General features: G+C 48.1%; 3 protein-coding genes across 4 annotated transcripts; 2 read left to right on the forward strand and 1 right to left on the reverse strand.

Annotated features, from left to right (window-relative positions):
- Positions 1–1671: 1671 nt before the first annotated feature.
- On the reverse strand, positions 1672–2847 carry LOC121059844 (feather keratin 1-like). The gene is made up of 2 exons (XM_040537012.1): positions 2790–2847; positions 1672–2436 (listed from the first exon to the last, which is right to left on the reverse strand). Exon 2 carries the CDS (start codon positions 2413–2415, stop codon positions 2101–2103), a length of 315 nt encoding a protein of 104 aa, XP_040392946.1. The 5' UTR covers positions 2416–2436; positions 2790–2847; the 3' UTR covers positions 1672–2100.
- A 2257-nt stretch (positions 2848–5104) lies between these two features.
- On the forward strand, positions 5105–6047 carry LOC121059840 (feather keratin 1-like). The gene is made up of 2 exons (XM_040537008.1): positions 5105–5218; positions 5526–6047. The coding sequence occupies exons 1-2, from the start codon at positions 5120–5122 to the stop codon at positions 5859–5861; spliced, it is 435 nt and encodes a 144-aa protein (XP_040392942.1). The 5' UTR covers positions 5105–5119; the 3' UTR covers positions 5862–6047.
- A 4011-nt stretch (positions 6048–10058) lies between these two features.
- LOC121059856 (gametocyte-specific factor 1-like) lies at positions 10059–19443 on the forward strand. 2 transcript variants are annotated; one of them, XM_040537024.1, is made up of 7 exons: positions 10059–10152; positions 12476–12573; positions 14965–15091; positions 16037–16123; positions 16591–16651; positions 17633–17721; positions 18813–19443. In XM_040537024.1, coding segments are annotated over exons 1-7 (486 nt in total). In that variant the 5' UTR covers positions 10059–10130; the 3' UTR covers positions 18815–19443. The 2 variants fall into 2 exon arrangements, with proteins under 2 accessions (XP_040392958.1, XP_040392959.1); XM_040537025.1 differs by having other exon boundaries at positions 17639–17721.
- Positions 19444–19782: the final 339 nt, after the last annotated feature.

Raw genomic sequence — 19782 nt, forward strand, 5'->3', positions numbered from 1 at the left:
ATGGTCTTAAACTAAAAGAGGACAGATTTAGACTAGACCTTAAGAGGAATTTCTTCACTGTAAGGGTAGTGAGGCACTGGAACAGGTTGCCAAGAGAAGTTGTGGATGCCCCATCCCTGGAGGTGTCCAAGGCCATTCTGGATGGGGCCTCGGCCAATCTGATACAGCAAGTGGCGTCCCTGTCTGTGGCAGGGGGGTTGGAGTTAGATGGTCTTTAAAGTCCCTTCCAACCTGAGCCCTTCCATGATTCTGTAATTCTATGATTCTTGAGCTCCTGACTATGCTTCTGCTCACACAGCCCAGGATGTCATTGGTGTCCTCGGTGTCTCGGAGCACTGCTGGGAGTCACTTCTCTCTGGATGGGTTTACCACCCAAGTAACTTTTCCTGGACCAGCTTTTGGTCTGCTGCCATAGAGGGGCTGCAAGACAGATGATGTGGCGTGAGGGCAGGCTGGCAGGAAGGCATCTGCCAGACTGGGCTCTGGGTGACTGCAGTGCTGCTTTGGGGAGCTTATGGACGGCCCTTTTAGACACTCAGAAAGCACCTGCTGTCTCTCCTCCTGCCCTCAGTCTCTCCCTGCCTCCCTCTTCCCCACAAAGTTTTGCAGGAAGCCCAGGGAACAGATGGAAGGAGTAGGGGGAGGACTGTGTGGTGGGTTGACCCTGGCAAGCATCTAAGCACCCACCATGCACTCGCTCACACTGCAGCCGCAGCAGAACAGGGGAGAGAGTTGAAAGATGAAGAGACAGGAAAACTCCCCTGCTAATATAAAGACATTTTAAGGAGGGAATGGGAAACAAAACAGAAAAAGCAAGTGATGCAAGGGCTGTGACTCATCACCTCCCACCAGAAGACCGATGCCCAGCAAGTCTCTGCAGGATGGCTACTTTGGAAGAACTGTCCCGCTGTTTTGTTGCCAAGCATGATGCTCTATCATATGCAATATACCTTTGGTCGATTTGGGTCGGCTGTCCTAGCTGTGTCCCCACCTAAAAACTTCCCCACCCCTAGCCTGCTCTGTGAAAGCACAGAGCGGGAAACATAGAAGGCCTTGACGCTGAGCTAAATCGTTGGTGTGTCACCTCCACTGTTTTAGCCACACAATCAGAACACAGCACCATATTGCCTATGGTGAAGACAATTACCTCCATCACAGCCAGAGCCAGTACAGCCTGCTTCCCCCACTCCCTCTCCTGGCCTGCTCTGGGGCCATTTTCTGCACGAGTCTCCCCGCCCAGCACAGCTGCCCCCAGAGCAGAAGGAATTGCCACCCCTCCTCTCGCCTCTCTCCCTCTCCCCTGCTGCCCCCTTCCCAGGAACCTGTGTGACTGCTGCCCTCCCAGGGCTTCCTGCAGTTCTGGCTCCTCACTTGAGGTCAGCAGTGGCCACATGCCACCTTCAGCAGGATGTGCACTGAGGCCGAGATGGCATGCCAGGACAGACAGGCAGCAAAGCTGGGCCTGATGGCCAGGGACCCTGCAAAACTCATGGGCACCTCTCTCACGTGTGAGTGACTGTGCTTTCCCAAGGGGCCCTACTGCACAGGGCCTCATCCTTGGAAATATGAACGCTCCCCATGTGTCCCACATGCCCCCTGATGTCCCCAGCTGGTATCTGGCAGCTGGTGTCTGGAGTGTCTGCAGGGGAAGGACAACTCAGAGGTGAAGGCTGGGATGCAGCAGAACTTTAATATTCGAGTCAAAAGAGGGAAACGAGGTTGCTTCGAGAGAATGCCCCAGTGCAGGAAGCACCAGGGGCAGACGAGAGCGTGTGCTCTGTGGCCACGGAGGGCATCCCACCACCTGTCCATCTACCCACTCCACTGAGGGAGAAGGGACAGAAGGTCCTCTCTAGGCTCATGTGGTGGGACTCAGAGCTCAGTGGAGCTGCGGTGAGTAACAAGGACACAGGTGGGAAAGGAGAGACTGGAGGAGGGGTAAGGCAGGCATGGGCCGTGCTCTCTGAGAGTCCCATGCTCTTCCAAGGGGTGTTGGGGATGTTTGGCCACCCTGAACACAAGAACCCTATGCACAGTGCCCAGTCCGCTACCAACTTCTGGGTCCCTGGGGGTCTTTCTCCAGGACCATCACCAGCAGCTTTAGCAGGGGAGGCACCTTGTGCCGCAGTAGCGACTGCCGAAGCCAGAGAGGCCAAAGCCCCCGGAGGAGATGGGCACTCCCTGAGAGCTGAGGATGCTGCCAACAGCAGCGGAGGTGGAGGATCCCACGGCGGTGTTCTGCGGGAAGGAGCTGAGGATGGGGCCGGGCAGGGTCACCACCACGGGAGAGGGCTGGATGAAGACATTGGAGTCCTGGCACTGCCTGACGCAGGGCTCATTGCAGCTGTTGGCCAGCGGAGTCGGGCCACAGGGTCCACATGGCAGGCACGGCAGGCACTGGTTGTAGCAGGACATGTCTCGGGGCAGGAGGTGTACCTGGTTAGAGAGAGGGCCCAGAGGATAACAACGGTGAGAGAGGATCACCCTGCCAGCCCACCACAGGACAGACATGGCAAATGGTGTTTTGGGACCTGGCAGCTGTGTAAGCAGCCCCATGGGTTTAACTTTGGACCCAAGGGCTCTGCCAGGAATGTCCAGTCCGACGAAGCTCCCCACCTAGCCCATAGCTGCAGAGAAATTCAGCCAAGCCCCAGCTTCTCTCCATGACACATATGCTGCTCCCTTCCCTCTCCCATGGCCAGTGGCCCCAAGACCCAACAGAGGATGAAAGGGCAGGCATATTTAAGAAATCCCCAAGGAAGAAGAGGAAGAAAGGCCTTCAGACTCACCTCGTTCCCAGGGAGATGGAGGCGAAAGGAGTGGATGAAGAGAGTGAGGAGATGGGGCCTCTTTTATACCTCTCCTGCATCGCCCCAGGCCCACAGTCACTCTACGCAGGCCATAATTTTCCAGCAGACACTCCTTAAGTGCCAAATATTTTAGCTAAAGACACAGGTTGTGTTTTGGTTTCCGTCAACTCTACCATTTCATTTCCTCATTTCTGACATTCCTATTGTACCATACAGGCTAATTTCTACTACTGGTATGAGAGTTCAAAGGAATACCCCAGCAGGATCATATCAGTATGGGCAGAATATATCAGTAAGTGCAACAGAGTGGTTGCATTCATGCAGAGGACAGGACATGGCTTGGTGCACTTTGGGGAATGGTTGGTAATGGGTTTTGGAGGAAGAGGCCCTGCTCCTCCTGCAGCTTCTATCCTTAGCAGACGCTCCTATTCCTTAAGGATGCGCCACAAGCTTCTCTCTCTTCCCTCCCTCATGGCTCCATCCAACGGTCACTGGTGTTTGCCTCCCCAGGCATCCAGGCTGTGTCAATGATTTCAGCTGTCTGCCTTGATGCCATTACCACTTCCATTAACTAGGCAGAAGACAGCAACCTGGGGCAGGGCTGCCACAAGGGGAGACCTAGACAGGCTGCAGGGATGGGCCCACAAGAAACTCATGGCATTCTAGAAGGACAAAAGGCAGGTCCCGCACAGGAGGAGGAACAAGCTCTTGCAGCACTACAGACTGGGGGCTGAACTACCCTCTGATCCTGGATCCCCTGGACCTCCTCTGAGTAGGTCTGCCCCCAGGGCAGGCTCAGACATGGGCGGTGGAAGGGAAGGGACACACAGGCCTCAGCCTCCTGGCTAAAGAGATGGGGCTGTGTGTAGGAGCTATCCTGATCGAGGAGAACATAGGGTTACAGAAAACATCTTCCCCCTGGCTGGGACTCGTCTCTGGGTCCCAGGCAATATGGCTTCTCCTAGCATTAGAGCTTCAGCACACCTCCTCTGCCATGTCCCAAAGCCCTCCTCAGGCAACAGCACAAGCCAGCACCACTGGGGGGGCAAGGAAGCTCCCCCTCAACAAGCGAGGACTGGAAGGAACCGGTACTGCCACGCAGCTGGGCATGCTCAGGGAGGGGACTTGCTCACAAGGGCCCTGGCTACAGAGACATCTCCCAGACTCCATCAAGGAGGCAATGCATCCCTGCTGCATGAACAAAGCTCTTCCCTGCCCTGCAGACATGGGAGGCAGCTGGAACACACCCCAGGAGGGCAAGGGAATGCCTTCAGCCGGCAAGCTTCCTGGGAGAGACTCTCCCTGCCCAGGGCGAGTCACCCTCTAATTTGGGATTGGTCACGTGCCACGCTTTTGGCTTGAGGCCAAGCCAGAGTGCCTGCTGTCTGCAGGCCTGAGCACCATGCATGCCAAATCCCCCTCTGGCCAAGCAGCTCCAGAGCTCAAGCTGTGCCATGCTCCAGGCAGCCCCAACAGCCATTACCCTGCAGCATGACCTTCTGACCAGAACTCTCATAGCTCAGGCAGCTCACAGGATGGTCGGCATGTTTTCCACAACAGGGCAGGTCTTTGGTTTTACTGCTGGTCACGGAATATGTCCAGCCAAAGTGCACGGTACGGCAAGGAGAGTGGTGGAGCAAGCCACTGTCCCCATGAACAACTCAGTCCCTCTGGTAGTGAGAAGGGACCTGATTCCCTAGGACTTGGTGGTGGCTCAGGAGAGCAACCTTTGCCTTCCTCACAGCAGCTGACAACATGGGTTGCCTGAAGAGCGCAGAAGACAGCCACAAGAGGGAACAAGGTCAAACAAGCAGAAAACATGTCACCCCAGAAGGAGCAGCCTTGTGCCAGGCCATTTCAAAATTGCAGCACAGCCCATCTGCCTGTGCAGGCAATGAGCTGTGACTGGTGGAGCAGTCTGGGAGCCAGGCTGGGCAGGAGAAGGATGCTCCTTGCCCTTGGGGAAACGAGCCTTTGGGCATCCAGAAGGGCACTGCATAGGCAGAATATGTGCGCCTTCTTGCAAAGAGGGTTCCAAAGTGGTTCAACACCTTTCCAGAGACCCATGTCCCACATCTGCATAGGATGCCTCCAGTACTTGAGTCTTATCTTCTGCCCCTAATTACATGTTTGTGCCAGAGAAAATCCTTGCACCTCTGTTCCTTGTACTTGAAAGGAGCCTCTATGACCAAGTGGGCAGGTCAGAAATGAGGAAATGAAATGGCAGGAAAACAAAATACATTCTGTGCCATTAGGAAGGTTATTTTGCATTTGAGGTGACTCTGCCGGAAAATTACGGCCCGCATAGAATGACTGTGGGCCCGGGGCATTGCAGGAGAGGTATAAAAGAGGCCCCATCTCCTCACTCTCTCATCCACTCCTCTCACCTCCATCTGTCTGGGAACAAGGTGAGTCTGAAGCCTTTTCTTCTCCTCTTCTTCCCTGGGGATTTCTTAAACATGCCTGCCCCTTCATATTGTCCTGGATCTTGGGTGTGCTGGTCATGGGATAGGTTTCTCCGCAGCTATGGGCTAGGTGGGGAGCTTCGTCGGACTGGACACTCCTGGCAGAGCCCTTGGGTCCAAAGTTAAGCCCATGGGGCTGCTTACACAGCTGCCAGGTCCCAAAACACCATTTGCCATGTCTGTCCTGTGGTGGGCTGGCAGGGTGATCCTCTCTCACCGTTGTTATCCTCTGGGCCCTCTCTCTAACCAGGTACACCTCCTGCCCCGAGACATGTCCTGCTACAACCAGTGCCTGCCGTGCCTGCCATGTGGACCCTGTGGCCCGACTCCGCTGGCCAACAGCTGCAATGAGCCCTGCGTCAGGCAGTGCCAGGACTCCAATGTCTTCATCCAGCCCTCTCCCGTGGTGGTGACCCTGCCCGGCCCCATCCTCAGCTCCTTCCCGCAGAACACCGCCGTGGGATCCTCCACCTCCGCTGCTGTTGGCAGCATCCTCAGCTCTCAGGGAGTGCCCATCTCCTCCGGAGGCTTTGGCCTCTCTGGCTTCGGCAGCCGCTACTGCGGCACAAGGTGCCTCCCCTGCTAAAGCTGCTGGTGATGGTCCTGGAGAAAGACCCCCAGGGACCCAGAAGTTGGTAGGTGGCAGATGAACAGCTGGTGGTATGTCTGGCATTGGACAGACTCTCATCTTCCCCCAGTGCTTCCTGCACTGGTGATTACTCTTGGAGGGACCTTGTTTCCTTCTGACTGATTAAAATTCTGCTACATCCTAGCCTGCGCCTCTGCATTTGCCTTTCCTTTATGGTCACTCCAGACACCTGGGTGACTGGAGGAAGTCTTTTCCCCTTACGTCTTCTGTAAACACTTTTGCAGATAGCAGCCTTTGCCTTTCTCAAAAAGGGCAGGCAGGGTGCGAAACTTTGCAGTATGTTTCCTTAAAAGCATTGTCATTCACACATAAGTGAGGTGTACACAAGTCCTGCCATCAGCCTCTGGCCACAAAGGCCAAGCTTTGCTTCCTTTGTCCTGTCATGCTATTTTGTTCTCAATGCACATCCTGCAGAAGTGGTGTTTAGACTGCTGGCCTCTTGTGAGGAGCCAGAGCTGCTGGAGGCCCTTGAGGGCAACTGCTCCACAAACACTTGTGAAGGGGAAGAAAGGATATTTGTTATCCTCTGGATGCTGCTGTGTTTGCCAGGAGGTGTTCTTATGTAGAAAATGTCTCCAGAGAACAGTAGGAATGGGAATGAATAGGTTCATAGTGCATGTTGCCTACCTACTAAGATCTATGCCAAGTTCCAAGGGTTTCCTGAGGAAAGTTTCTGGAAATACACTAATTACAAGAATAGTGGCAGGGGAGTATGGCTGGCCAGTTGGTGCTGTTAGACTTGTTGTCTAAGTGGAGTCCAGGAGCTCTCCAAAGCAGTGTTTTCATTTAGCAGGATAAACGGGATAGAGGGTTGCAGCTGAGGAAGGGGAACTGCTGAGTTGCTTCAGGGCATTCCTGAGTATGATGATGTAGGACCACCCAGAGCCCTAATCAGCAGCTGGCTTTGTAGCTGAGGGACAACAAACTTTCTCCCTAAATATCTTTGATTCCCTTGGAAGCAAAAGCAGGTTTGGAAAAGATGTTCTGCTGGACAACTCCATCTATATAGACATGTACTCCACTGGAGAAATCTTCCCACTGGGGGTGAGGCCTGCTGTGGGGTAGGTGCTAATCAGTCTAAGAAGGAACTGACATGTGTGGTTCAGTTTCCCTGCCAAAGCTGCTGGCAGTGTTCATGGCTCTTTTGAATTCACAACTACACATACCCCTGAGTTTGGGAGAGTCTCATCACTATCCCTGTGTCTGGAGGGCAGCACGTGCTACTCAACACTTCAAGGCTTGTTGGTATACACTGTCAGCAAGCAAGTAGCTGCTTTTCCTTCTGTTCGACTATTCAAGAAAAAAAGAAGAGGTGCAAATCAAGCAACTCACCTTGACACGGGCTAGCATAGACAGACAACAAAAAACTTGTTTTTAAAGTATGCCAACAGCAAGAGAAGGTCAAAGGAAAACCCCTCTCAATTTGCCTAAGGTCTTGGGAGTCTGGGGAGGTCCCTGCTGACTGAAAGCTAGCAAATGTTATATCAATCTTCAAGAAGGGCACAAGAGAAGATGTAGGAAGCTACTGACCAGATGGTCTAACTTCAGTCCCTGGAAAAGTTATGGAGATTATCTTGGGTGCTACTGAAAGGCATTTAAAGAACGAAGCTGTTATCAGGCATAGACAACATGGGTTCATGAAGGGAAAGTCCTGTCTTGGTACTTTGATCTCCTTCTATGTGTCCTGGTTTCAGCAGAGATAGAGTTCATTTTCTTCCAAGAAGCTGGTATGCTGCTGTGTTTTGGATTTAGGATGAGAATAATGTTGGTAACACATTGATGTTTTAGTTGTTGTAAAGCACTGCTTACACAGAGTCAAGGACATTTCAGTTTCTCGTGCTGCCATGCCAGGAAGGAGGCTGGGGGTGCACAAGAAGCTGTGAGGGGACACAACCAGGACAGCTGACCCAAACTGGCCATAGGGGTATTTCATACCATATGATGTCATGCTGAAAAATAAAAATGGGGGGAGCTGGGTGGAAGAGTTGCTGCTGCTTGCAGTCTAGATTGGCATTGATTAGCAGGTGGTGAGCAACTGCATTATTCATCACTTGCTTTGTATATTCTTTTATCATTATTTTCCCTTCCTTTTCCATCCAATTAAACGGTCTTTATTTCAACCCACATGTTTTGTTTGTTGTTTTTTTTTTCCCAATTTTCTCCCCCACTTCACTGAGAAGAGGTAGGGGGATTGACAGATAAGTTGGAGCACTGGACAATCAGCAATGGCATGAAAGTTCAACAAAATTGAAGTCTGGGTTCTACACTTGGGACAGAGTATTGAGTCAGCAGCGTGCCCTGGAAGCCAAGAGGGCAAACTGCATTTTGGACTGCATTAAACACAGCATAGCCAGCCAGTCCAAAGAGGTGATTCTCCCACTCGATATAGTGTTGGCGTGTCCTTACCTTGAATATTGTGTGCGGTTCTGGGCTCCACAATATAAAAAGTATATTAAGATACTTACTTGACCGTGTCCAGAGGAGGGCAACAAAGCTGATAAAAGGGCTGGAAGACATGTCCTATGAGGAGAGGCTGCAGACACTTGGTTGGTTTAGTCTGGAGAGAAGAAGGCTAAGAGGTGACCTTATTGCTCTCTACAACTTCCTCAGGGGAAGTGAAGAAGGAGGGGCCAATCTCTTCTCCTTGGTAACCGATGACAGCATGCAGGGAAATGGCACAAAGCTGCACAAGGGAAGGTTAAGACAAGATATCACAAAAACATTCTTTACCATGAAGGTGGTCAAACACTGGAACAGGCCTCCGTGGGAGGTGGTTGATGCTCCCATGCTTGTCAATGTTCCTGAGGCATCTGGATAATGCCATTCAAAAATATGCTTTAACTTTTGTTTAGCCCTGATATGGTCAGGCAGTTGAACTAGATGATCTCTGAAGCTACCTTCCAACTGAACTATTCTATTTTAAATTCCAGACCAGAGTGTCAAAGGAGAGCCACATGTCTGAGGATGAAGGTAGGAACCACCTGCCAGCTCCCACACTGGAAATGCAGTGCTCAGGCCAAAGGTCTACTTTAAATGTGAAAACAAGAAGGGGACGAGGCAAGGCATATTGCTGCTTAGGGTAAGTTTTGCAGAAGGCTCACATGTTCTGTAACTGAGTGACCTGTGACCATGAAGAGACATTTTCCTGCCAGTTTGCTCAGTTGCTTTGAGACAGAAGCGCAGCTCATTATTGTTATCAGCAATGGTTGCTTCAGGTTCTGCAGCCTAACACAGAGCACAGGACAGGCATCCAAGTCACTTTTCAATTATTCCCTGACTCAAGAACATTCTGGAAATGGGGATAAAAAGGGTCATACCTGTGTGTAAACCCTTGGGCAACATAAAATCGGAAGTGTTTCTAATCCTTGTGATCCTGTCAATTTCCTATGGAAACTCAGGATTAGCCTATCCTGAGATGTTTTATGGTTAAAAATGTGTTTGTAGAACCCAGGCCCCTGCAATACCAGCCATCTGCTTAGAAAAAGTATCTCTCCATTCATCTCATGTCTACTCAACACTTATATTCTAGTTGCAAAATGAGGTAATCATTTAGCAAAAGTGATTGGTTTTGAACCCAGCAATGTGGGGAGGGGAAGCAGGAGGGCTCTGATTAGATTAGACAGTAAAACATTAGGTTTCTTTCCTCCCACACTGCATGTGTCCAAGAGCAGGTGAAACACAGCTTTTGTTCAAAGCTGCCTTTTTGCTCAGAGCTTTTGAGACAGGAGACCAGCGGAAGGCTGAAATCAAGTGGGACGACCAACTCAGCTTGCTTCAAAACAGCAGGAAATGGCCCAGCAGGTCAGCTACCCACCAGGGCTGCACGGCACACAGCTCTGTCGTGCCCTCACCCATTTTCCAGCTCCATCTCGGCACCAGCCTCCTGCAAGGTTTTCAGAGCGGGGCCACGCTCTCCTTCCAAGTTTTTGGACCCGCTTCGAGCACCGATTGCGAGAAGGACACCCCGGGGGCATTACGTGAAGCGCTGGGAGCAGGGAGGGCGGTGGGAGCTCACGGAGCGCTGGTCTCTCGAGCACGGCCACGGTTGAAGAAAATGGCGCCCCCCAGAGGACAAGGACAAGGCGTTGCCCCGGCAACCGCCCCACAGCGGGTGGGACCCCGCGCGGGGCAGGGGTGGTTGCTAGGAGACAGCCGCGCAGGCGCCAGGGGCAGGTGCTGCACGCGGCCCCTCAGCCTCTGCCTGCCATGGAGGTGGAGGATGACTTCGGTGAGGCTCGGGCGGGTGGAAGGCGGAGGCAGCCCCGCTCCTCCTTTGTGTCTTTCCCTCCCGGATTGTCTTCGCTATCACGAAGCAGATACGGGGGGGGGGGGGGGAGAGGTGTTGAGCGGGGTGGCTGAGGGGTGTTTGGGGTTTGGGCGCCGGGGGTGTGTTACAGGCGGTGGCTCTGGTGCTGTCTCCATGTGCTGTGTGACTGAGCCATGAAGGAATCGATGAGTTGGGCGTCTCACCTAGGTCTGTGCTGCCTGTGGTTACTGGACGGGGCATGGGTGGGGTCTGGCCCTTGGGCAGCGTTCAAATGGAGCCACCGCCTTTGGTGCAGGCATTGTGCTTGCCTGGAGTTTTTTCAGGTGATGTCTGGTGGTGGTGGAATTGTTTGGAGGTTGGTTTTGTGAGCCATATTGCTGAGGGCTGGGGATCTCACCTGCGCGTTGATGTTGCTTTGGTGCCTCAGAGGCTTTGCTTGCTGTAGCATTTTGCATGATAGCTGCATCTATTGACCTGATCTAGCCAGCTCCTGGCACTTCTGCGTTCGCTGCTTTGTGTAGCAGTAAGGGCTCCCTTTCCTCTCCGTCAGGTACTCATCCTTTCCTCTGTTCTCATACTGGCCACGTAATTTGTTTGATTTATTGAGCCAGTTTAGAGAGAAAAGCCACTTCAAATTGCTATTCCAGGGACAGCTGAAGCAGTAGAAAGCTAGTTAATCCATCTTAATAATGAAGTCTTTGGTTTTCAGCTGTTCTAATGACCTAGACTGGCTAATGGAGGTGAGAGGTGCTCACAAGCAGCAGAGCTGGAAGTGGCAGCGTAGCACAGCTGGGATGGAAAGAAGGACTATGTACAACATTCCTAGTGGCTCGGAACGTGAACTCAGCTCAGTGTGACTTGAGGAACTGCACCTTAACTAGGTGTCAGCCTGTGGGCCAAGATAGCTCCCTGAACTGGCTGTTGAGACAACTGAGCAATTTTTGTACAATCATGGAATCATTCAGGTTGGAAAAGACCTCTAAGATCATCTAGTCCAACCTTTAACCTGGTACCAAGAAGTTCACCACTAAACCATACTACTAAGTTCCATATCTACACGTTTCTTGAAGACCTCCAGGGATGGTGACTCAACCACTTCCCTGGCCAGCCTGTTTCAAAGCTGCACATCCCTTTCAGTGAAGGAATTTTTCAAAAAAAAAAAAAAAAAAAAAAACCTCCCCTGGTGCAACTTGAGGCAATTTCCCCTTGTCTTATCACTTAGTGCATAGGAGAAGAGCCTGATCCCCACCTCACTATAACCTCCTTTAAGGTAACTGTAAAGTACAATAAGGTCTCCCCTAAGCCTTCTTTTCTTCAAGCTAAACAACCACAGCTTCCTCAGGTGTTCCTCATAAGACTTGTTCTCTAGACCCTTCACCAGCTTCGTTGCCCTTCTTTGGACACGAAGAAGGGGATGTGATAGCAGGGGAGAGGCTAAACAAACTGCAGCCCATGTTTAGGATTTGATTACAAAGCAGCTTAAAAAAAATATCAAAGTGCATCAAAAGCCTGTGAAAAAGACCAGCACGGCAGAAATGATGAAAGAAGCCTGGTCTGGCTCTCTGGTGAGTACACAACAAACAGATCTGCAGGTAGCAGTGGGGACCTATACCTCTTTCTGGCTGCCGTTCTTTTTCCTCACTGGGAATATGAAAGTGATTATATATCACAGATGTACGCATTCATACTGCTTCCCTGTTCATTGCCTGGGTTCGTAGGTGTTTTAGTAACTCCTTAGCTCCTAAATAATTGCATGACTTGGGAGAAACTTCACTTAGAAGTCACATAAACCATGTTAGGCATGCTGTTTCCTCAGAAATTAGATTAAATTGGCTGGCATCTTTCCTCCAGCAAAACTAGCTGATGATCAAAAAAGGCTTGGTTCGCAGTGATGAAGCTCCCGAGGGCCCTGGTGGATGTATCATCACTCCAGTGATTCTCATCCAAGATAGTTTGAAAAGTACTACTCTCCTCATTCATCTTGAGTAACTGTGGTGATCTAGCTAATATGGTAGCTTAAAGTGTTATTATGCAGTGCTACTTACTATTCTCTGTCTGTTTTGACTGATGTCTGTGTCAGCTCAAACTTCAAAGTGAATTTGTTTGGTTATGCAAAACAGGCTCCTGCCTCAATGACGGGTTTCAAAGTAAGAACAACTGGTTTAACTTCCTAAAATCACAGCCCTGATGTGGTGGTGTGTTTGTTCCACTTCACTGTCTTAGTGATGTTAGATCTTGTCTTTCTAACTAGTTCCCCTCCTCTGCCCCAATTCTTTCGTTCTAGATGTTTTGGATCCAGAGAGATTAATACAATGTCCATATAATAAGCACCATCGAATCAGAGCCTGTAGGTTTCCATATCACCTTGTAAAGTGCAAGAAGGTAAGCTGAACGGCCAAACAAGGCACTGAATGGGGGTTGTGCGCATTTGTCTGTAAATACAATGTGCATATTCTCATTTTGTTTTCTGGCTGGCTCAAGTAAGTTCCTGACAAATAGCCCCATTTAGCCTTTATTTCATATATTTTTATGACCTGTTTAGTAACAGGTTCAAGGACGTGTTAGCTCACCTAAGACTGGTGTCGCTCTTCATGGTTAGGTCAGGGATGAAATCTCAGTCTCTTCAAGCAGCTCACATGGAGATCTGATAAAATTCTCCACTTTAAGCTGAAGAGAACTCAGGCTGAGTGATGTGTACCACCTCTGGCTAGTCAGAGTAGAAATGGTTTGATGTTGCAATTTGTTTTTTAAGTGACAGAAATGCATAGCTGCATATTTTTTTAAATGTTAATAAGTATTTAGTGGCAGAAACTGCACATCCTGGGTTCAGCACACATGGGAGAGGTGGATTTTTTACCTCAATCTTTCATCCAGAATTTAAATACAAATCATTTAATTGGAAGCATTCCAACCTCAGTTCTCCTCTGTATACTTTAGATCTGTTTTTTAACCTGTCATATGCCAGTAACTGACCAAGCTTTGGGTTTTTGCTGAGACTTTCTAAAAACCAATTGTTCCACTTTCAGCTTACCAATATGTTTTTCAAAACAGTGTAGCAGTGCTGTGCCTTTCAGTAAAGATGCAGCTGGAGGGCGTATGCACTAGTATCAGTACTTACAAACAATTAATTTTGGTGGAACTAGTGGTTTAAAAAATATTAAGTAACAAGTGAAAGTGGTGGGCAGAGCAGCAAGTACGTTTATTTTTCCAGCACTCAAGAGACTTTTCCTTGTTCACTCCCTGCAAATTTTGGCAAGAATGTACATGAGCCAGGTGAACAATATCAGCAAGTAAATGTTAACCTTATTGTTTTTGTCCTTGTGTTGCATAGCTGTTAAACCAGTCAGTTTTTGCAAGATTTCCTAATGAGAGGGTTGATTTATAATAATGATCACCTGTCACATTGATGGGTTAAAGTTGCCTGGTCACCAGGTTCCCACCAAGCCACTCTCTCATTCCACCTCTTCAGCAGGACAGAGGGAGAAAATAAAGAAAAGAATGTGGGTTGAGATAAAGACAGGGAAATCACTCACCATTTACTGTCATAGGCAAAACAGACTTTGCTTGGGGAAGATTAATTTACTGCCAATTAATAACAGAGTAGGACAGTGAGGACTGAAAACAAAATTAAAAACACCTTCTTTCCAGCACCCTTCTTCCCAAGCTCAAATTCAGTCTCCATTCTTCTGCCTCCTCCCCTCTCTCCCCAGGAGACACAGGGGGCTGGGGCTGCAGTCAGTTCAAAATGTTTTCTCTCTGCTGCTCCTTCCTCTTTGAGCTTTTTCCTAGAGCCAGCGTGGGGCAGCTCCTGACCTCTATCAGAGGCCACTCCTGTGCCCTGCCCCCCCCCCCCCCCCCCCAAAACCTGAACACATAAACCCAATACACAGATGCAGTTGGTGTCTAAGTAATTTGCAGAATTTATGTTGATCCCGCCAGAGCAGTTTGCTGAAGGTGGTTGAAGCGATTGATGGACATGTGAGGACACAGCAACCCAGCTGTACAGACCTGTTAAGGCCAGAACTGTGTCTACAGCTTCACAGGTGTAGGTAATGACGGTTGCCTTGGAGCCTGCGCTGCAGCTGTGTATCAGTGGTAGTGGAGGGCTCACTGCCTCAAGCAGCATCTATACCAGGCACTTTTGCCTCTATCTGTCTTGGGTGCAAGCATGATCCCTGACAAGCAGAGCTGTGCCAGCCAAAGCCAGGCAGGTACTGGGACAGTGGCAAAGTTGTGATTTTTCCCAATAAAGAAGGGGGTGAACTAATTTACTGTAGTAATTGCTGAGCACTGTGACTAGAACCTGTGTCTATGTGAAGAAGCACCGAAGTTTGCAGGTGGAATGCTTCCAGCTCCCTAACTGTTCTGAAAGGGTTAAAGAATTTCTCTGTCTTTGTGCCTGCTTGTTTAAAAATACCTGAATAGTTTAGATTTGCCTACCCTCTGTCCTCTATTGTTTTTAAAATAGCTTCATATGTGCTTTAAACCATGTAGCTGTATTGCCAGTGTTGCAGCAAACTGTAGGGAGGTTAGCTGAGGGTATGTTTCATTTGAGCCACCCTTGAGCTGATTAATTTTTTAGTGAACTTTCTTTCAAAGAACAGTCAGTTTCATAGTTTCTCTTTGCAACTGTAGTGTCTGAGCAGTATTTTGCCATTCCTTGCTTAGTCTTTTAAAGCAATATCACAAATATCTCTTGTTAATCTTGTAAAAAATATAAGGAAAAATGAACTTGAGAAGTATGGCGCATGATTTTGGTTTTCTCTTCTCTAGAGCTACCCTCATGTTGCAAAGGAGTTGGCTACGTGCCCCTTCAATGCTCGCCATCTTGTTCCTCAAGCTGACCTCAGTGATCACATATCGAAATGCAACGACAAAGGGTTCATTGAGCAAGATATAGGTAAGAGAACCACCCATGCTCTAAGATGCATCTTCACCCTAGGGACTGAGGTCTCCTGTTTGTCAGGATAGCTCCTATTATAACCAAAAAAGTGGGAGTCAAATTATTGTCTATAGTTTTGTGTGACAAAACAGCCTTCAAAAACTTGAGTCTTGATTGCTTTGATTTATTGAGTAGGCTCATTAGATGCTCCTGATAGCCTTTGCACATATTTTATTCCCAGGATTTTTGAATAAAAAGGTTGTACCCAAGCCTGTGCATATTGAAATGCCTCCAGCAGGAACTCTGATGCTTCAATGACCAGAAAGACGGGATCTTCTTTTCATAGAGATAATCTCCCTTCCTTGAGGCTTGACCACTGGTGCCGTGTGAAAAGTCAAATGGGTGTCTAAGCTATGAAAATCCCTGCAGCTGGGGCAACCTGAATAGCTCACTCCCAATGAGAGATTGGTCAGCTCCTTTTGCAGGCTCCTCTGCTGCTGAACTTGCTTTGTCTGCAATACAATTAAGATTCCTGTCTCCTGCCCAGTGAGACAAAACCCCCAAATTATTTAGAAAAAGCATCCTGTGCTATGCAGTGTCTCTTTAGTTCTCTTCATTGTCTCTAAAGCTATTGCCACACTACAGAGCTGGTGGCTTTCCATCTTCTGTTGAGTTGCACTGAGGCGAGCTGTCATGCCTGCATTTGTGTTAGCAGGCTTCCTCTCCACTTGAGCATTCCTTTGCCAAGTCCCAGGGGACAGATTCATTTGCTGTTCACTGAAAAAGTTATTTATGGTTGCTTGATTTCCGATCCATGCTTGGCTCCTGGGTGTACCTAACCAGCTCACGTTGCGTGGGGGGCATTCGTTTAAAGCAAAGAACTGTTTTACAACTTGATCCAAAGTGCCTAATGCTTCTGAAGCAGGACAAACTACAGTCACTGATTTTTCTGTCATCCTGTAGCGAATCAGTCTTCTGGCTTCCAGAGAGAGCAGGTGAATGCTGTGAGCACTTGGCAGGCGCCTCCATGTGATGAAGACTGGGAAACTGGTAAGGAACTTCCCCCTTCAGCAACACTGCTGACTTCTCCCTGGTCCTGTCTTACAATTCCGCTTACGACAGTGTGAGTCCAGAGATGCTGTTCATTTAGGTCTCATATGTAGGACACCCTGCTTATGTTCTTTCCTGAAAGTACGCATAGCCTGGCTTAGCAGGCTTTTCTGGACATGGAGAATTATTCAACATGCCTGCTGTAATTGGCGTGGAGATATATTTCAAAACATCTACTCCTTTACATATAAGCTGTTGTACCTCCTATGCAATGATGAAATCAGAAGCATGGTAACTTTTGTGTTCCTTAGTTAAATGACAGTGAAGCAGACACTTATATTCATCAGGATCAATTTCTATTTGCTCTTGAACATGTAGAAATAATGACAAAGACACTCCTGATCTGATGTGTTTGTCTTTGCTGGTGTTTCTTAGTTTTGAGCCATGTCATTTGTTTCCTTTTGCAGAGTTCTTGGAGCAGCCAAATTCCCCTTTTGTTTGGGGCATGACCAACTCTGGCATAAACAGGTAGAGAATGCAAGTTTGATACCTTACCACAGGTATAGAAGAATATTCTAGCCTTCTCCCAACCCAGCCTTAATGTTTGGCTTTGCTGATGTTTCTCTCCTCCCAGGAACTGTACACTAACAGTGAATGTTTTTATGGTGCTGGTTCATTGTTACTTGCTTTCTCATATGACTCGTCCTTAAAAGAGAAGGAAACCCTTGGGCTGCAAGAACACAGTTATTCTGTGCTCTTGTGCGCCTGTGGCAGACTGCTCTCCCTGCTGCTGTGCAGTGTTCAGTTCTTGCTGCAATTCTGGCCAGTGTGCAGGGAAGAGAGGTGCTGAGCCACTATGTGAGAGGTGTTCAGCCATTATGCTGGCTTAGGAAATGTGGCCAGATACTTCCCTCTGGAGCCTTTTCAGAGAGCTACCTCCTGTGGAACTAATAATTAGCTAGCAGTCCCTTGTGACCTCCTGTCACCTTTTTCTTGGCAGATGCACTGGCAGTAGGGCCCTGTGTTAGCAAAAATCCCGATCTTGTCCCTCGTAAAATGTAATCACAGTTTGGATTTGTGGGAAGGAGGAGCATAGTAGGAGCTGTGAATTCGATGGAGCTGCATTGCCTGGCTTCAGTGATCCAACAGTGGATCATTATTGCAGGCAATACATGAGGTGCGATGGCAGCACCAGGGTTGCTAAAGCATGTTTTAAGGTTTGTTTAAGCCCATATGTAGAAGTAGTCTTGCAGCTGACTGCTCTACAGTTCTGTATGGGCTCAAAAGATACAGTCTTCCTTCCATAAGGGGTGTCAGCAGTGCTATCTGGCTTCATGTGTTATGCTTTCTGAAAAACTTTATAGTGTTTAGCATGTAGTTGTTGTAAATGTCGCCATTGCCAAGCAGCAAAGTACCATCTCCTTGTGTCCCCACTCTGCTCCATGATATAGTAAAGTGCATAAACTTAAGCAAGTGCTTTTGTAATGAGAAGTGACTGTAGTCTTTCAGTTCCAGTACCACCTTTGGACAAAAGAATTACCTGCCTTCAAGTGTACGTGCGCCTGAGTCCTTCCCATATGCTGTATCGTGGAAAGGCTGTAAGTAGTGTGCATGTGGTTTTGATGCCAAAATTTCTGTAGACAGTGACAGTCACTGAAACTTCTAGCTGGAGCAGTGCCTTATGACAACCACTGAATGGACAGGAGAGGAACTGTATAACATGGTCCTCCTGGAAAGCACCTTCCTAAGGAATCTAATAGACTGAGTTCCTTTTCAGAGCTCCAAGCTGTGCTGCTTGGTCTCTTTGAGGTACACACTGATTAGCAGACCAATCTTTTGAGAAATTGTGGCAAGTGTAATGCTCTTGGCACATGAAACAACCTCTCTACACTTCATAGGCCTCAGAAGTTCAAGGAGAGGACAGGAGGAGAAGTAATAGTAGGAAACAACATCAGGGGGGATTGCCTGTACCACTGAAATCTTGTACCTTAGATTGTTGCTTTAGAACAGGTGTGTACGTTTGCAAAAGAGGCCCACTCAGAGTTGTGTACTTATGATAATGATGTTTGGTGCTAGCTATAAATGAAGGGATGAAGTTATGCTGGGGGGGACAGAAATGCCCTTCGTAAATTACAGCTTTGTGTGAATGCAGGCCCTGATGTAGCAGAAACTTTTGTAGTCCCATTTCAGTGGAAGTCAGGAACCACAGAGTAATTTCCAGGAATTTCTACCATGTATCATAAGCATATGCCATGTACCTGCAAAGCATAGGTGTCTGAAATGATCTCTGTGGAAGTTTACTGGATACCTGGGAAAATACTTGGTTATGTGCTGGAGAGGTACAAAAAACTTACTCTATAGCAACCTGTGGTTAGGTAGTTAGTAGTCAACCTGTGGTCATCTGTAGTTAGTGAAGTCATATTTAAGGGCCTATTACAGCCTGCAGAGCATAAAATATATTGTGGGAGTTTCTCCAGCCTTTAAGGAGGCTGAGACTTCCTACTGCATCCCTGCATAAGGATTAATAAAAATCATCTGGACCAGCCAAACCTAGAAGTATTTTTCCATGCATGCAGTTTTTGCTGTTTATCTTTTCAGCATCTGAGTTTGTCTGCTTCAGATATGTGAAGTAGATAGCTTTGGTTTGCTAGTACATTCTAATTTATAGGTACTTCTGTCTTCTTTCTAGAAAGCATCGTGATCGTGCCTTTGCCGTTTCAAGCCTTAAGCCTTCACTTTGTCATGCTGGTGCATGGTGCTTCAATTTGTTTGATTCATATAATAATGGGGAATCCTCTGTGAATTCCTTACAATATGTAATCCATACTATATGCATGTACACAGGTTAAATTTAAACAGTAAGCTTAGTTACTTTCTTAGTTTCCATTAGGGTTTTGTAGTTCTCATTTAAAGAAAAGTTTACTAACACTTAAAACCTGTTGGAGAGCACTAATGTAATTGTTTTTTCCTGGGGGCTGGGAAATAGTTTAGATCACTATCATATACATCTAGGGCTGTGTAAATGTTTGGATTAAGCAGATTTGCATCTTAAAATGGATGCAAAGTACAAAATGATGTCTAAATACACAGACACAATTAAGAAGCAGCATGGGGTATTTCTCTAGGAAGAAATTAATGTCATTGGCATTCTGAAAAGTGTTCCTCAAAACCCTGGAATCTTACAATTTGTATTACTACCGACGTAAAATAAGGCATGTTGACTAGCATGTGCAAAATTAAGGTTATTTTAAAGTTTGATTCTGTCAAGGCTCTTGTTCAAAATGGCAATTTACAATAAAAAGATTGTGAATAGCCTTGGACCCATTGGACTTTCTTGTGACTATCACTGTGGTTGCAGCTACTTAATCCTTTAAGTCCTTGGTCTCTCTTATGATGGGTGGGCTGTGCAGTGCTGGGGCTTTCTCCCCCTTCCCTAGAGGCTGGATGTGTTCTTTGCACAGGAGAAGATGATGGGATGTAGAGAAATAGCACATTTTGGCCCGCTAGGAAGGGTTTCTGAGCATATGCGTGGGTGACTCTCCTCCAACCTGAGTTTCTTGGTGGCACAGATGCTGTTAAACTCACTCCGTGAGGACTCTCACGTGTACACCCTCCTTGCTGGGCCATTTCTGCCTTGTCTCAGCTACCAGCTCTGGGGC

This window comes from Cygnus olor, chromosome 25 (assembly GCF_009769625.2).
Source record: "Cygnus olor isolate bCygOlo1 chromosome 25, bCygOlo1.pri.v2, whole genome shotgun sequence".
Taxonomy (NCBI): domain Eukaryota; kingdom Metazoa; phylum Chordata; class Aves; order Anseriformes; family Anatidae; genus Cygnus; species Cygnus olor.

What these genes read in the sequence shown, in the direction of transcription:
- LOC121059844 (XM_040537012.1), bottom strand. Translation starts at nt 2,415, where the DNA reads ATGTCCTGCTACAACCAGTGCCTGCCGTGCCTGCCATGTGGACCCTGT.
- LOC121059840 (XM_040537008.1), top strand. Translation starts at nt 5,120, where the DNA reads ATGACTGTGGGCCCGGGGCATTGCAGGAGAGGTATAAAAGAGGCCCCA. An exon ending in TCCATCTGTCTGGGAACAAG is followed by an intron (nt 5,219 to 5,525) that starts GTGAGTCTGAAG and finishes CTCTCTAACCAG; the next exon opens with GTACACCTCCTGCCCCGAGA.
- LOC121059856 (XM_040537024.1), top strand. Translation starts at nt 10,131, where the DNA reads ATGGAGGTGGAGGATGACTTCG. An exon ending in GGAGGTGGAGGATGACTTCG is followed by an intron (nt 10,153 to 12,475) that starts GTGAGGCTCGGG and finishes CTTTCGTTCTAG; the next exon opens with ATGTTTTGGATCCAGAGAGA. An exon ending in ACCAACTCTGGCATAAACAG is followed by an intron (nt 16,652 to 17,632) that starts GTAGAGAATGCA and finishes GTAGTCTTTCAG; the next exon opens with TTCCAGTACCACCTTTGGAC.